The sequence below is a fragment of the Haemorhous mexicanus genome, chromosome Z (assembly GCF_027477595.1).
Source record: "Haemorhous mexicanus isolate bHaeMex1 chromosome Z, bHaeMex1.pri, whole genome shotgun sequence".
NCBI lineage: Eukaryota > Metazoa > Chordata > Aves > Passeriformes > Fringillidae > Haemorhous > Haemorhous mexicanus.
The window spans coordinates 3,301,123-3,316,797 of NC_082381.1; the positions used below are offsets into that span (position 1 = coordinate 3,301,123).

The window sequence follows — 15,675 nt, forward strand, 5'->3', positions numbered from 1 at the left end:
TGAGAGATAAGAACTATTTACTGCAAACAGCAATGAGATATGAAAATGAATACTAACAGCAACAAACTCCCCAATAACAGACAATTTTGAAGAATACTTCTAAAATCAAGAGCTTTCAATAATACAGTGGACAGACAGACAGGTGTGTAGCCTCAGTTATGTCAAAGATACTCTGCTGCCCAAATTAATTCTGGAACACAGCCTGAGTTTCCACACTTTTGTATCTTCTGTTCAGTACTTTTGTTGGGACAGTAATCATCATAGAAACTGCTTCAGGAAGTCATTTCACAGTCAGACAATTCCACTGACTAACACTGGCCTGCAGTAACAAGAATGTGTAGTTCTCTACTGCACTGATGGCTCATCTATCTATTCAAAGGAACAATTACAATACTTCTCCTTTAATACCTAAAACCTCCCAGATTCCAGCTCATATTTTGTAGTGGGTTATTTTATTTTGAATGTGTGAATATCAAAGCCTGAAATACCAGTTTCACTAGCAAAGTTCATTGCCAGGATGCTGTGAAGAGAAAACACCCACTGAAAGCAGATATCCAATTGTTGAATTTTACTTATTCAATAGTTAACTTAATAATCAGGACTTTATTTTAGGTCTTCAACATTCTGTTGTAACCTGCATTTCCAAATGCTTAACAGTTATGGCCAACACTGTATTAAACATTTTTATGGCTTTCTGTTGAAAAGCAATTGACTCTACAATCACTCCAATGCAGCTGACCCCTTGTAAAATCCTCCTGGGTTTAAACTTACATGTCAAATCTGCAGCACTATTTTCTCTATCACCAGAAATGTATGAAGTTTTACTTAGAAAAATAAACACCCAAGAAGTTAGAATTGCTTAGTTTTACTTCTGCAAGCTCCCTAGGCTCACTGTTTCAGGAAGACCTGAATTCTGTTAGTCTCCTTGCTAAGAGACTTGCTAGAAAAACCATTAGAACACTACAAAATGAAATGCTACTATATTTATTTGTTAATTCTGAGAGAAAGTATTTACTCAACAATAATATATTCAATAATAATATTATTTATATTAATTTCAGGTTTATTTTTACAAAACAAACCATTAAAACCACTCTTTTTCTACAGATCACCTGAATTAATTTTAAAAAATTGCATTTCAGTAGGGAAATGGGATGATACACACATCTGTGGTAAAGTAAAATTATTTACCAAAAGCAAATTCCAATTTTTGGAAAAAAGAACCCCAACCTCTGAAAAAACAACAGTCACAGAATAAGTCGAGGATAACGTAGAAAAATTACCTGCACTTCTGATGCTGCATTAACTGATAGAACAGGGGAAAAAAAAGGAAAACTTTTATTTAAACCTACAATTGAGAAGAGTAAGTTATTTGGAGAAAGTGACCGCTATGAAAGACTTGGAAAAGAAAACTATGCATTTCAAACCTGTCAAACATTTGTGTAAGTTTTAAGAACCAAAGTTCACAATCATCAATTTGTTGACGGTTTTCCTCTTTAGCAATTTCTGAATTCTTGAAACTCAGATGTTTCAATAAAGATATACAAAATACTTCTGTAGAATCAGGATTCAGTCATGCTTGAGAGGTGCCGTTGCCGTCTCTTGAAGCGCTTTATGTTCCATTGGTATGTCCCCAGCATAAAAGGTCCATTGTAGACAAACAGCACAGTCATCTTGTCATTGTACGTGAGATTCTGCAGGAGCTGGTGAAAAACACAGAAACAAAAGTCAAAATAGCTAGATGTTCCCCATTATCTAAAAAAGCTGAATAAGATCTATGAAAAACCTTAGATCTCAAAAATATCACTATACTAGGATTACAAACTGACAAATGAAGTGTATTTGTTCCAAGAAACCCCCTCAAAGGGACTAATTCTTCAGGCAATTTCCTTGCATCACTATTCTTATTAGAGGAAAATTTTCATATCTAATCTGTACCTTTCTTGCTGCCATTGACCTCATTGCTTTTTTCCAGTATCCAGAGAACACCTCCACTCCTCTGTGGGCACAGAATAATGTTTTTCTCTTTTTTCCCCAGGGCAGGACAGGAGACAGTAATTGCACCAAGTAAGTCTGTCTCTCTTGAGCCTTGTGCTCCTCTGAGCTAAGCAATTTCCATCAGTGGAAACTCAGAACAATCAAAATTACTTAGAAGCTGCACTGCTACCTTCTGGAGTAATTCCAGCGCCTGTACTACTTTTCTCAAGTGTAACAGCCAAAGCTGGATACTTATGATAATCCAAACTGTGCCAAACACAAGCCCAGCAGACAAAGATGTCAAGAAAACCACAGATTATAAGCAGTGCTCAGGATGACATTGAACAATTTACCTGCAACTGATGCTCAACTTGTCACTTCCCTCTCCCCAGTCATTTAGGCATTACACCAGATGCTGTTGTTGATTTTTCCCACTTAAATACAAAATTTTTTGTTCGTCTGTACTGAAATGAATCCTGTTTTCAATAAAATTAATCTAACCTAAGATTATTTAGAATTTCACTTTACAGCAAAAAAAGGATTAACTCCCAACAAGGGAGTTATCTGTATCTTTAATAAATGTAATGTTTCACCAGATTTGTATTAAAAATACTGATTTTCAAACCCACTTCTAAGAACATATTCAGTTCATCTACATATTATGACAGCAAATCACAGCTATTCAAAATACAGTATTCCTAATCAACTTAACTGCATATTAATTTATACCCCTTCCCTCTGCAGCTTGTTAAAAATACAACCAGGGGAGGTGTCAACACTGAAAAAAACGGTCACAGTTTTTCCTGTGTCCACTGGATACACACATGGAACTTGACCTAGTAAGACAAACTGCCACACTTTCTAGTAAGTGGTGACATATAGCAGGGGCTCAGGAACTGCAGGTAAGCCATGAACAGCAGAGTCTGGCCTTCTCAGCCCACCCTGTGAAGCCTTTTTAATTATCCTCTGATGCAGCCCGTACAAACACTCTCAATCAAGTAAACCTTTACACAATGTACTCTCTCGACAATTTTTCTTGTGACAGACCATGTGACCTGCCTGTAGAGGGAAGAGAGAAGGAGGCACAAAGAGTATCTTTAGCCACCTCTTCATAACCCTGTCTCTTGTTGCTGAATAATGTTGCAACATGGTCCTCAAGTTTCCTCTTACCATGATGTTGACTTTTTTTGTTTTTTTAAAGCTCAGAGATTTTTTAAATTATGCTTTCTCATTTTAATTTTGATCTTTCTGGTTAGCTCTGCAGACTCAATTTTCCCGTCTCTATTCTTAGTAATTTGACAACAGACTCAACTTTTACAACAGACTCTGGACCCCAAACAGCAATTTTCTACAACTCTTTAAATTTGGGAAGCATTAGAGTTAGTTGAGCCATCTATCTTTCAACATCCAAATCATGTTGTTCTTTCCGTAAGTAGGGAAGCGCATGGAAAACCTGATTCAATAAGGAGAGGAATCACAAGAGGACAAAACAGAAGAGACAACACAAAACAACAAAGAAGTAATGTGGTCAGGAAATGACCAAACTGCTTGGAGGTAAGCATACTGCAAGATCAGAAGGAACAACAAGCATTACCTTCCATCTCCTTCCAGTAAGGTAAATGCTATGAGGTGGCCTTACTCAGACCCTTCAATTGCTACTTACTGAATAAAAAGGACATACCAGCCAGATTTTCTAAAATACAGTGTATAAGGAGATACAGGAGTGACCCTGTAGAGTGTTAATGAAAACCAGCACACTTACTGACTGCTTGTCTCACTCTTCAGTTTCCTACTGAAACAGTAATATTTACTGTTTCAATTTGTCTTGGACCAAGCTCAATATAACATTAGTCTTTTTTTACGGTGCAGGTGGACAGCCACTCTACTACCCCTTTCAAGACTTGGCACTGCATCACTGCATGACTAGTATGTCGACTGCCTTTTTTTAAATTTTGACTGAAGAGTACAATTAAGCTCATCACTTTCAGAACACAGATCTTTTCTGAGCCTCTAAATCTCAGATTAATAGAGGAAAACTATTCAAGTAATCTCTTCTAGTTCTGATGTCAGCAGCACTAGCCTGCTCCTCCTCCAGTATTATCATCTGACTTGTCTGGAAGTTGGTCTCTGCTACAGTTTGAATTTTATCTTAGCTAGACGCACTACCTTTTACAGCCTTTTCCATGGTAACCCTGGTCCACTGGTGGCTAACACATGATACTTCCAGTGGGGCCACAACTCCAGAGCAGGCTTCTGAGGAGATAAGCCTTGGCCTAAGTTGTCTGAATTCTTGCCTGACTGTCCTTAAAATGGACAAATACTCACTTTAATCCAAATTTCTTAGGTAAGTTATGCAGTGTTTATCGGTGTATTATCACACCAAATCCCATTCTCCTACACTTTAAACTTTCTATTTCATTTTCTGCCACACACCTTTGGTGTAATGAGGAAGTACTGAGATGTCCTTTTTTTACAAGCAGTTTCCACAACCATTTCAAAAACTCTTCTCTCATTCATTGGATCCATTCCCTGAAAAGAAAAGAAAAAAAAAGTCTGATCTCTCCACTATGTCATAAGCATCTGTATACAGAAAGAGCAACATAAAAAGAGCAATACCACACTATTGATTCTCACCTGATTTATTTCATCAACAACCCTGAAAGGACATCTGTTGAGTTCTTGCAGAGCCATCAGGTATAACATAGTGGAAACAGTTTTCTCACCCCCACTATGATGATATGGAGTCAATTCATGAAGTTCAGTGCTACTGTGGAATTTGACTCTAATGCGAATTCCATACTTCTCATATTCCTCCTGTGAAAGCCAGTACCTTTTAAACTCATTTTCTTTTTATTATAGCTTATTTTACAACAGCATGCAAAATACAGGACATTTATACAAATGTACACGGGTCTATCAACTACTCAGGTTCAACTTTTAATCAATATATTAATTCTGGTTCATTTATATATATTAATCCTGTTTCATTTGTTTTCCTTTATTTTTGTCTGCTTTTGCTGCAGAATTTCCAACACCATTCCCTTTCCATGAATATGATTTGTTAATTCCTGTTAAAATAGGTTTTCTATGTAGTAAGAACATCAACAGGAAAATAAAAATCTTGGCTAGAATAAGAAGAAAGCAATGCCCCTATAAATCCCATTAATGAAAAAAACAAAAGCCTTAGGATACTATCAATTTGAACAGTGGAGTAATGGTGTGTGTGTAGGCTGTGTACCAACCTGAACCTCTTTAAGTGCAAGCAGCTCAAAATCCATCAACCATTTGCTGTCCAAATCCAGGACAGCATTTCCTTTCCATGCTTCAATGGGAAAACCACACACAAGGATTCCAATGCTGGCTTTTCTTTAACAGGAAAGCGAAACTTGGCAGCAGCCTCAGCCAATGATATCAGGTATCACGATAACGGATGTGGTTCAAAAGAAGGACCATGCATTCATGCTTTCATGCTTAAGATGAAAAAGAAATCTTCAGAGGACTCTCTATGATTGCTGAGGTTGTGTTCAGTGGCCACTGAGTTCACTTGGTCGGTCAGAGCATGATGCTAAGAACACCAAAGTTGTGTTCAATCCCTGTATAGGCCATTTACTTCACAGCTGGACTTGATGATCTTTCTGAGTCCTTCCAACTTATTTATTACTCTCTGAGTTGTTCTGATTACAATTTCATGTAAGGAGAAATAAACCCCAGAATCTAAGGTCTCTTAAGTCCACTGCAATTTAGGATGCTTGACAAAAGTAGGTTTGAAAAAGTGAAGATACAGGCTAGCAAACCCAATTAAAAAGATTGCTGCGAAACACAGCCACAATGGCATCAGTCAGACCTTGACAACTGCCACACTATTCTGAATGCCAGCTGGTATAACTGACAGATTTTCCAAAATCTGACGAAAATGATGCTCAAAACTCCTTACGGAGTGAGGGTTACCATGGCTAGCAGTATGAATTCTGGCTACTAAGTGTTACCAAGGAAAGTCAGACTGTTTCCAGAGGTTTCTGCTAGAATGTTAAGAAAGAACCCAGTAAAGTGTTTCACATAGTATCACAGAGTCCTTTTGGCTGGAAGAGGCCCCTTAGACTAGAGCCCAACCTATGACTGAACACCAATCTGGGAAACAGACCATGGCACTCAGTGCTCTGTCCAGTCATTCCTCAAGCATCTCAGGGATGGTGACTCCATCACCTCCCTCCATTCCATGTTTAATCACCCTTTCTGTAAAGAAGTTCCTCCTAATGTCCAATTCCTCTTATTATCCAATGGTGACAGCAGGTAGTGTCACCAAGGACATCCTATAAGGCAGACTAACAGAGGCTTGAACTTCAGTGTCACAGAAATATCTCTAATAAAAAGTAAGTCAACCTCAAGAGTCCTTCTCTTCTTATCTACAGGAGAGGCAAAAGATTCTCCTGCAGAGAACAGCAAGGAGTGCAAACTTGAGAACAAATTATCCACCCTTCTCGACTGTAGCCATTGATCCCTTGAGGAAAGAAGTTTTACTCAATGGCACAGTACTGGTAGCTAATCTCTTAAAACTATTTGTGAGATCTTTGCTATAGAAAAGCAAGACCTTCCAAAGAAGAGATTCAGAATGGTACTCCACAAGCCTTTTGCTTTTAAATAGCTTTACTGTTCTTTCTGTGTTCTCCCTTTCAACATACTTTTATGTAAAAGACAGTTTTTGTATAATATAGATCTGTTGATGTAACTATCAAAAGACCTGCAAAGTATGTTTTAATGTTCTACTTTTTCATATTACTAGTCTCCAGGTAGACATTTGTATGCAGTTCATATAAGAGCCTTGCCAGTCACTCTTTTGCCCTGAGTAATAACTGCCACTGCTATTTTAAGAAAGGCTGCTTGAGTAATTTACAACAAAAAATATAAAAGCCAGAAAAAAACTATGTTAAATTTCACTATTGCATAATCTATGTGTTAACATATGAAAGTCTCAATATCATTATTTCAGTGATCAATTTAAAACAAACCACCAAATTTCCTTCTCCAGTTCATTGCACTGAATACTTCTCCCTAGGTTCTACTGATGCTTTAAACTCTTCACCAGAGGTAAACCCTACCTATAAAAGTTACTGAGAAGGTAACAGGATAGGCCAAATGACGGCTGCTTTCAGAACAGATCAAATGCCCTCAGACTCCAGTAAAAACTGCATGTAGAACCAAATCAATTCAACACCTAATAAGAGAATATGTAGATGATAATAGAGGACAAAAATTAACTGAAAATTCCAAGTTAAATAATGAGCTCAATAAATCTGAGTAAAAGCTAAGTAAATACAGTGTTTCTAACCAAACTTTGTAAGTTGCAGGGCTATTCCAAAAGTCAGGAGTCTAGATAAAGACTCACTTGTCTTCAATCAGACTGATAAGTCAATCCTAGTACACTGAACGTGTTGAGTAAAAGTTCAGTGTTTTTAAAAAAAAAATCTCCACATGACAACTTGTTATTTTTCTGTAGCAATATATGATCAAAACATTATGCAAGAAAATATTAATGTAATATGAAAAAATCAACCATACCTCATTTTCCGTATGAAGATCAACTTCACCAACACACTGCATAGAACTAAAGAACTTACTGAACTTTCCATTAATTTGTTCAATCATCACTTTCAAGAGGTTTAGCCATTTTTCTTTGACCTAAAAACAGACATATCCATGTAAAATCAATTTAAGACCTGAATTTTCCCTTGGAGATAGCATTTACACTGAAAAAACATCATAATTAGGGAAGTTAGCATCTCTGTTTACACTCAAAACAATCTGAAATGTTACCATTTATTTCTGTACATACATTCCCACAATAACATAGAATTATAATAGTGATGCAGAAGTAACTTGAGCTATTACCTGTGAAATGTTTTGCTTATAGTTATTCAACTCATTTTTCTTTTCCTCTAGATATTCTGTTAACTGCTGTATTTCTTGTGTTTGTTTATTGTATTCTTCAACAACCTGCCAGAACAAAAAAACAAGCAGTCAGCAAAATATTTGCTAATTGTAACCCTGACTGTAAAAATACCACACTCATCAATACTGTTCAAACACAATTACACATACTGCACTGCATACTAAACAAGACAGTTTTCTATCTTTAAAGCAAGGAAATGGTAAAGCTTTGTTTCTCTCAGATTATTGCAACATATTTTTTTAAAGAACCTACTTAAAATCTGAGTAGATGCAGAATATGGCACTTACAGCACATTGTTCCGACTGTCTAGCTTATTATACCAAGATATCTAGCAGAGAGTGGGAAACAAGTACAATGTGGGTAGAGGGGGAGGGAAAGCAATGAACATACCGAAGCACTGAGGCCTGTGAAACAGGAAGCCCTGGTTTTCTCTTCATTCAGAAAAGCATCAATTTCTTCCAGTGTGTTTGGAAGAGTCTGAAAAGCCTACAAGACAAAGGATTGTGCATGTTATAAAGCAATACTCATGAAGGACTCAAGTTTTCTTAAAAAAAAAAAAATTAAAAATTTGGATAAACCATAAATTATTTTTTTACTTTTAATCAGGGTGTCAGATACTCAAGGTTTAACACAGCAAGATTCCCCCACTAACTATTCTGGACAGAGAAAGAAAGTTGGAAGTGCTGTTACATAATTAAGATACATAATTAGTTGTGCTTTAGTTGCCTAAATTTTTTGTGCACAGATACTCAGAGATTCAGTGTAAGACATGGACTATGCTAGATAAGTCATGCAAATGAATACTTTTTAGAGGCTGGGTTCAGACCCCAGATCTTTGGTGTTGCTCCATTAGAGCAGGAAGGTAGAAAAATATGGCCTCTATTTATTTCTGTGAACACAAGACTGTGGATTTCAATTTAAATCAGACGTCTAATTTTCTCTCCCCTCTCCAAAACTAAGTGGTAGTCAAAGGGTATCTCAGCACTATTGCAAAGGTGGTTTAAAAGGCCAATGACAGTAAGAGAAGTACACATAATCCTTTACTGGGAGCCTTCTAATAAAAAAATACATTATTCTTTGCAGGAGAAGTTAGAAATTCAAGAGATATGTGACATTTTCTTTTTGTACATACAACTTTAAATTCTTCTGGAAAATCTTGATCCGGACCCAATCTGCAGATGTGTTGAGCCTCTTTCATCAATTCCTTGCACTTCTCATAAAGAAGTTGCTTTCTATTATCCAGTTCATGAAAACGTTGCTATAAGAAATATTAAAAGGTATTTTTAAAAATCACCACTATATTTTTAATATTATTGTGAATTTCCAGAGCTAACTCTAGCACACTAGCAATAAACCACATCTGAAGCAGAAAAAGTAGGTGAAACCAGACTATCAAAATACCAAAACAATTTGCTTCAACTAACAAAACTCATTATACAACTCCGCTCATCAAGTCAACAGATACCAAGGTAAACTGATCAAAAGCAAGTTCTTCAGAAATACCTACATTTCTTTTCTCTGAGCTTAACAAGTGTGCATGTAGATTCAAGAGCTAGCTTCCCAAGTTTTACTGTTGTGTTCTTCAGCTAAATATAAGAGCCCTCCAGTGGTGAAAAAATTTCAGTTTTCATTTGAAATCATACAGTTAGAGAAATACTTGTTTCACAGTTTTAAAACCAGGACACAGACATTGATAGTCACTCATTACTTTCTGGAATTGTAACTGATTGTTATTTACTAAATACAACAGAAGCAGTAGTAATGGGTATGATCATTAGTGATCATCTCACACAAGTTACCTGTTCTCAGCAGCTATCAATTCAAAAAAACCTGTTCTCCACTAAGCACTACGAAAAAGATCTTCGCATTACTGATCAGCATTTCACAACCTCCACAAACACACTGTAAACATATTTTTCTATACTGAGTTGGTGCTTTCAGAAAGTTTAGAAAATTTTTAGAAGAGGCCTTTTTTAGACCATCCCTTCTACTTCATGAAGTCCACTGCAGAGGAGGGAAATGTCACATGGGTTGCAAGGACTGGCATTAGAGCTGTACAGATAAAACAGTAAAGAGAGGACGTCCCCCCTTTTCTTTCCAGCCAGGATCTCAAGCTACACTGAATTAGCATAAATGCCACTGTATAGCACAACAGTTACCTACCACTGGATATCTGCATATGCCTTGTAATAGTTTTTTGGATCCCAAAAACTTAAAAGTCAAATGGCTTCATCTGAAATATTCTGACATGATAATGAAGGCAAAAGATCCTGTGAGAGGCACCCATACTTTTTTCTACAAGAAGCATAAATTTTATGTATTTGACCATTTCCAGAGCCCAAATCAATTCTGAATCAACTGAAGTGGGGAATCTCAATTTCCAATTGTATATAGAGCTCTCACTTGAAGGGAGGTCTGCAGAAAAAAGAGTTGCTGCGTGAAAAAAGAGTTCAAGTTGATCTGTAGGCACTTAAAATCTGAAACAGATTCAATATTCAACAGATTGAATATGCCTTATCCAAGCTATGGTAAGTAAAATTCTTCAGTGAAGAGGAACATATATAGTTGGAAGGAGAAACTTCAGTATGTGACAGAAAAACTAGAAAGCAATAGATATTTGATGTTACTATCAAGCATGTACTAGAATAAATGCACTGACAGTTCAACAAGTCAATTTTCAATTTTCACTCAACTTTGCCAATTTACTGTCAATGCCCACATGCAAAATGAAATTTAGACAAATATAAATACACAAGCTTTGATTCCTTATTTCTTCTATATATTAGGAAATATATGGCAATGTTTATGTTCCTGTTAGTTTCCTGAGGGGGCCTGAATAGGACTCCACTTGACATATACACACCATTTACTAGGAAAGAGGCAATTTTTAAGAATTATCAGAATGTTCCTAATCACCAATTCTATCTACCGACCTGACCAGATATCTAACTATGTACCAGCCCAAGCTTCTCCCTAAATGGTGGTGATATGTGCAGAGACAACTAAAAACATTACATGAATTTCCCAGTGACAATACACATAACTGATATGAGGTTCATGGCTTGTTATACTTTCTTATTCCTTATTGAGCTCCAGCAATTAAATGATTTTCACTGAACTTTGATAAACCGAGTAAAAGATGCATCATGGGCAAGAACTTATGCAACAGTGGTTTTTTAAGTAACATGCTGGACTTCATCTCTTCAACTGTTCAAGTTACTTTCTACTCCTCTTAAAAACTTCTCCTCTGCCTAATTTTCCTGCAAATGATGGTAACTGTAACTCAAGTGGTTTTCTAACTACATGCTAAGACCACTCTTTTTGCAAGTACCCATCCACGCAAAATAACTATCTACTACCTTTCAAGCTGCTTTCCAATTTCTACTTTCATCTTTACAATCAAGCTGACAGAACTCTTGAAAGACAAGGAGAAATCCCAACTTACTGCCCTTTACTTTGACAGTTCATTCCCCAGTGCACTGAAAGATTGCACTACTACGAAAATACAAAAATTGACCTTTGCAGCAATCCACAAGCAAAGACAGCATCCTCTGCTACACATTAGAAGTGTGTACTTGCTGCGGAACTAACTCCTCTGACTTTTCACCTGAACTGAGCATAGCTTCCTAATAAGACCTAGCAAGAGAAGAATCATTCCAGTCTCTCTTCTGTCCTCCGAGAAACACACTTAATTACAGTATGAAAAAATGAGCTATGAAAGAAAGGTAAAATAGCTCTGTTATGGCACTGCATTTTCTGGGTCATCTTGAGCTTGTATTTCCCATGTGGGTTGGAGCTACTTGCTTATGGACAGACTCAGAAGAAAGTAATCCTTTGAGTAACACCTGGCCTTTTTACACATTTCTTATTGCAATAAAAAGATCCAGGATAAGATGAGTAAGTGGCACATTTTCACAGCAGCTTAGCTGTCTTAACTGAGGATGGCAAAGCAACTATTCTGCTTTAAATGAAGAGGCTGAAGTCAAACTACAGAAATCAAGGCTAAATATTTATCAGTACTAACAGCCACCTCTAAACAAAGACACGGAAGCATCCTTTTCAACAGCATAAAGGCTTACCAGTGAGACATTTTCATAGTAGATACCCCAACATTCTTAAATATTGTTACCTGTGCAGCTCTTAGCTGTACAGTTCCTGCTTTGTACTCTGATTGCAGTCTGTTCTTCTCAGCAGTCACCCTGGTCATCTGAAAAGCCAAATCTACTTTGTCGACGTTCAATGGTATGATCCTCTACACACAGGAAAACAAAGCAGATTTTCTTTCACCAGACTCAAAACTGACATAATCACTACTTAGAAACTACCCATCCTTTTAGTCATAGCATACAATCTCACACTGTGCTCAGGTCATCAATACTGCTGTCAAATTCAATTAAAAGTGGTGACCCAAGTTCTTAAAGAGGTATAGTCCACATGTACTTTTAAGTATCTACAGATACATATATAATTTCCACCAAATATATATAAATACACATACGTAGATATATACACAGGCCTACTTTCAACCTTCCCTCGCCCCATTCTCTTTCCCTTCTCAATTTATACTATCATGTGAAATATAAGAAGAGCTAAGGCTCTTCACTGTTACTCCATCTCAGTTGTTACTCAGAGAGAAGAATCTAACAGGTGGATATTGGTGGACATCATACGTCTCACAGACATGGAAAAGGTCAAAAAAAATAAACACAAAAGACATACACATCTTGTAATGATGTTGCAGTTGACTGACAAGATGTACAGCAACTCTTATATCTGATGTCTTAACTGCAACAGCACATGACAACTAAACAAGGCTGTGTTTGGAAGTTACATAACAGATTTTAATGATCACTAGAATCTGGTTTGATGACATGGACATTAAAATGTTTGGGTTTTTTTTCCAAAAAAGTCAGCCTCAGGAACAATCCAGAGGCTTCAAAACCATCAACACATTTTTTACTGTCTAAAGCGTAGCTACAATTATGGGCCATTGGAAGCAACTGCTTATTGTGTTTTTATGATCAGCACATAAATACAAATGAATCCTCTCCCTCAATGAAAGGGAGGATAAGGTTTCTTCTGTAGACCTAGGGGACCGACAAGATAAATTTTTGAGGGTGCTAGCATCTGACTACAGTGGTGAACCAAGGTCCGAGATCTCCACTATTTGTCATTTTAACACAAAGTTACTACAGTATGAACCTGGGCACAAGAAAAAGTTTATTTGTTTCCTATTCTCTTAAGCGATTTAAAAATAATTATCAGAAATACAGACTTTAAAAAAAATTAGAAGAGGATGAAAAATGGAAAAGTTAAGATTATTCAATAATTAAGAAAGCTAGCTTGAAAACACTAACAGTAACAAATGTTGCATGTCTCCTACTTAAATTACATGAATTGGACTCTTCACAAAAGTGGAACACATACCAAGTTAAAAATACATACCTTAATGAGATGCATCAATTCAGTAACAAGTTCTGCTTTCTGTTTATTTATTTCTTTGATCTTTACATTTGCCAGCTGAAATTCCTTCTCTAAGTCAATAGCATCTTGTTCCAGCTGTCTTAAACTATGGAAGGAATCAAATATTGATTCATTGTGATGAAAAATAAATCATACTAAAAACACAAACATTCTTACACTTGATGACAAACCAACAGCAAGCAAGAACAGGAATTTGTAATCAAAAACACTCCAAACACCTTCGAGGCATTCCCAGCCTACGCACTTTAAACCAAAGAAATAAAACAAACAAAAAAGTAGCAATTAAAGAAACTCCCCTTTTGGCTACTAACAGCATCATTGTGCAAGCATAGTCCTTTACTTCTGTAAATTTCAAAACAGAGAAAAAACATCAGTGTAAGGAATGAACTTTTCTTCTTCTGATACCTCTTTTTAACAATACAGGTGAGTTCAGGAAGTTGACTTAATTCTTGTTACATAGTCTAGCCAAAAAACGATTGTATCCTCATCTCAGTGAGGAAAAGCAGAGTTTTCACGTGTTTTAGAGCTTCAGAACATGAAGAGGAACCATAACATTTAGTGAACTGCAAACCATTTGGAGGTTTTCTAAACTGCTGAACAGGCCAAGAGGATGATACAGGAAACTACAGACTGGTCATTCTCACTTTGATCCCTGGGAAAATTGTAAAACTAGCCCTTTCAGGAAGCACTTCTAGGGGCATAATGGAGAAGGTGATCATAGAGATTCATCAAGCATTTATGAAGGGCATGCCATACCTCATGAACCCAACTGTAAAACAATGAGGTGACTGAGATCAATCGGCTGCTACTTACATCAATTTTAGCTTTCTGTTAGGGTACCTGATTGAAGTTCACTTCCACACATATAAAAGAGACAACAGCAGCTGCCAGAAGTCCAAATAATATCCTGCATCTTGGCTATACCCAGGCTACCACATGAGTCACGAGTCCATGAAATGCTCATCTCCACAAGCCCAGAGGAGCACAGGGCCATGGGAGCAGATGGGAATGCAAATTCAGGACTCAGAGAAAGGGACACCCTGTCCCAGGACAGTCTCAGTACCAGTGTCCAGGTGTGAAACCAAACAACCTAGCCAACCCCAAGGCACTCTTTGGGCTGAGGGGGGTTGCCTTCTTGCACTACATGAATCACAGAATTGGCTGGGCTGGAAAAGACCTTAAGATCATTGAGTCCAGCCACTAACCTAACACTGCCAGATCCTTCACTAAACTGTGCTCCTAAGATCACACCTACATGTCATGTTATAAACCAAAAAAGTAACTGAAATAAACCAAAAATCCACTCTTCCAGGCAATGATACAGCTCTCATGGAATTTCAGGCTCTGAAATGCAAAAGTAGTATCTGAAAATACTATTGTCAAGTAAGTCTACAGGGGTACCACACTGGGCTTCAAGAAAATGAGTGAACACATGCCTGTCTGTGACTCCATCTGCAAGTCTGAACAGCAGTCCCCTACCCTAATTTAAGTGGTGGCACAACCCTTGCTGACAGCTCTCCTGGCAAAGAGACAGGAGAGCTTCATGTTCCTTCCTCTTTAAGCACGTCCTTCCTCTTTAACAAGCCAGTTATTCTCTGCTGGCTGCAGTTCACCTGAAACCCTGTGGTTTCATGGCTCTTTCATGTTTTAGCGGGCATTTCTGTCTGCATTAGCAGTACTGTGAATGTACCAAACATGCTGCAGTGTATTTGTCAAATACTCTGAGTGACCCAAATTTCTCAGTGTGACTGAGCAGCCTCACTGCTGGCCAGCGAAGGTTCACCAGGGTTGCCAATTGCTCACTGAAGCTCATGAACATATGGATATCTTTTTGAAGCAGCAGAGTGTAAAAATTACATAGAGGAGACAAAACAGTGCTCCTACTTATGATATAGAAGATATCTAAATAAATATGTAATTATATAACATAATGAGGGGTCTTGTTTCTGACAATTTTGCTGTTATCTCAGTGGAGATTGCCCTGAATCTTTGTTCCTAAAGGCCAAGTCATCCAGCTTCACTAGTCATCAATTCAGCGTCAAAAGAAACCTCAGTCTGCAGGGGGTGACATTAGTGTCCCTGAGAACAGAGCGCTTTAACCTCTGCAGCCAAAAAGCCGCTATCAGCTGCTGTTACTGAGACTCCTCCCAAGCTGTTCAGCCCCCAGCCCACTCCTTTGCACCTCCTGTAGAACAGCACAGTGCTGGACATTGTGGTCTAGAACAGACATTATGGGATCCAGCAGAAAAGCACAGGACCCTTAATAT

At 37.4% G+C, this 15,675-nt stretch overlaps 1 protein-coding gene across 3 annotated transcripts in view; it reads right to left on the bottom strand.

Moving 5' to 3' along the window:
- The window catches only part of SMC5 (structural maintenance of chromosomes 5), a 41,425-nt gene continuing 25,750 nt past the window's right edge, over positions 1-15,675 (bottom strand). For 2 of the 3 annotated variants that reach the window (XM_059836638.1, XM_059836640.1), the window contains 9 exons: positions 13,370-13,493; positions 12,054-12,176; positions 9,057-9,182; positions 8,315-8,410; positions 7,864-7,968; positions 7,534-7,653; positions 4,612-4,791; positions 4,411-4,506; positions 1-1,703 (listed from right to left, as the gene is read on the bottom strand). In XM_059836638.1, coding sequence (XP_059692621.1) covers positions 1,563-1,703; positions 4,411-4,506; positions 4,612-4,791; positions 7,534-7,653; positions 7,864-7,968; positions 8,315-8,410; positions 9,057-9,182; positions 12,054-12,176; positions 13,370-13,493 — 1,111 coding nt within the window. In that variant the 3' untranslated portion in view covers positions 1-1,562. The remainder of the gene's footprint in view (positions 1,704-4,410; positions 4,507-4,611; positions 4,792-7,533; positions 7,654-7,863; positions 7,969-8,314; positions 8,411-9,056; positions 9,183-12,053; positions 12,177-13,369; positions 13,494-15,675) is intronic. The other variant, XM_059836639.1, reaches the window with a different exon arrangement.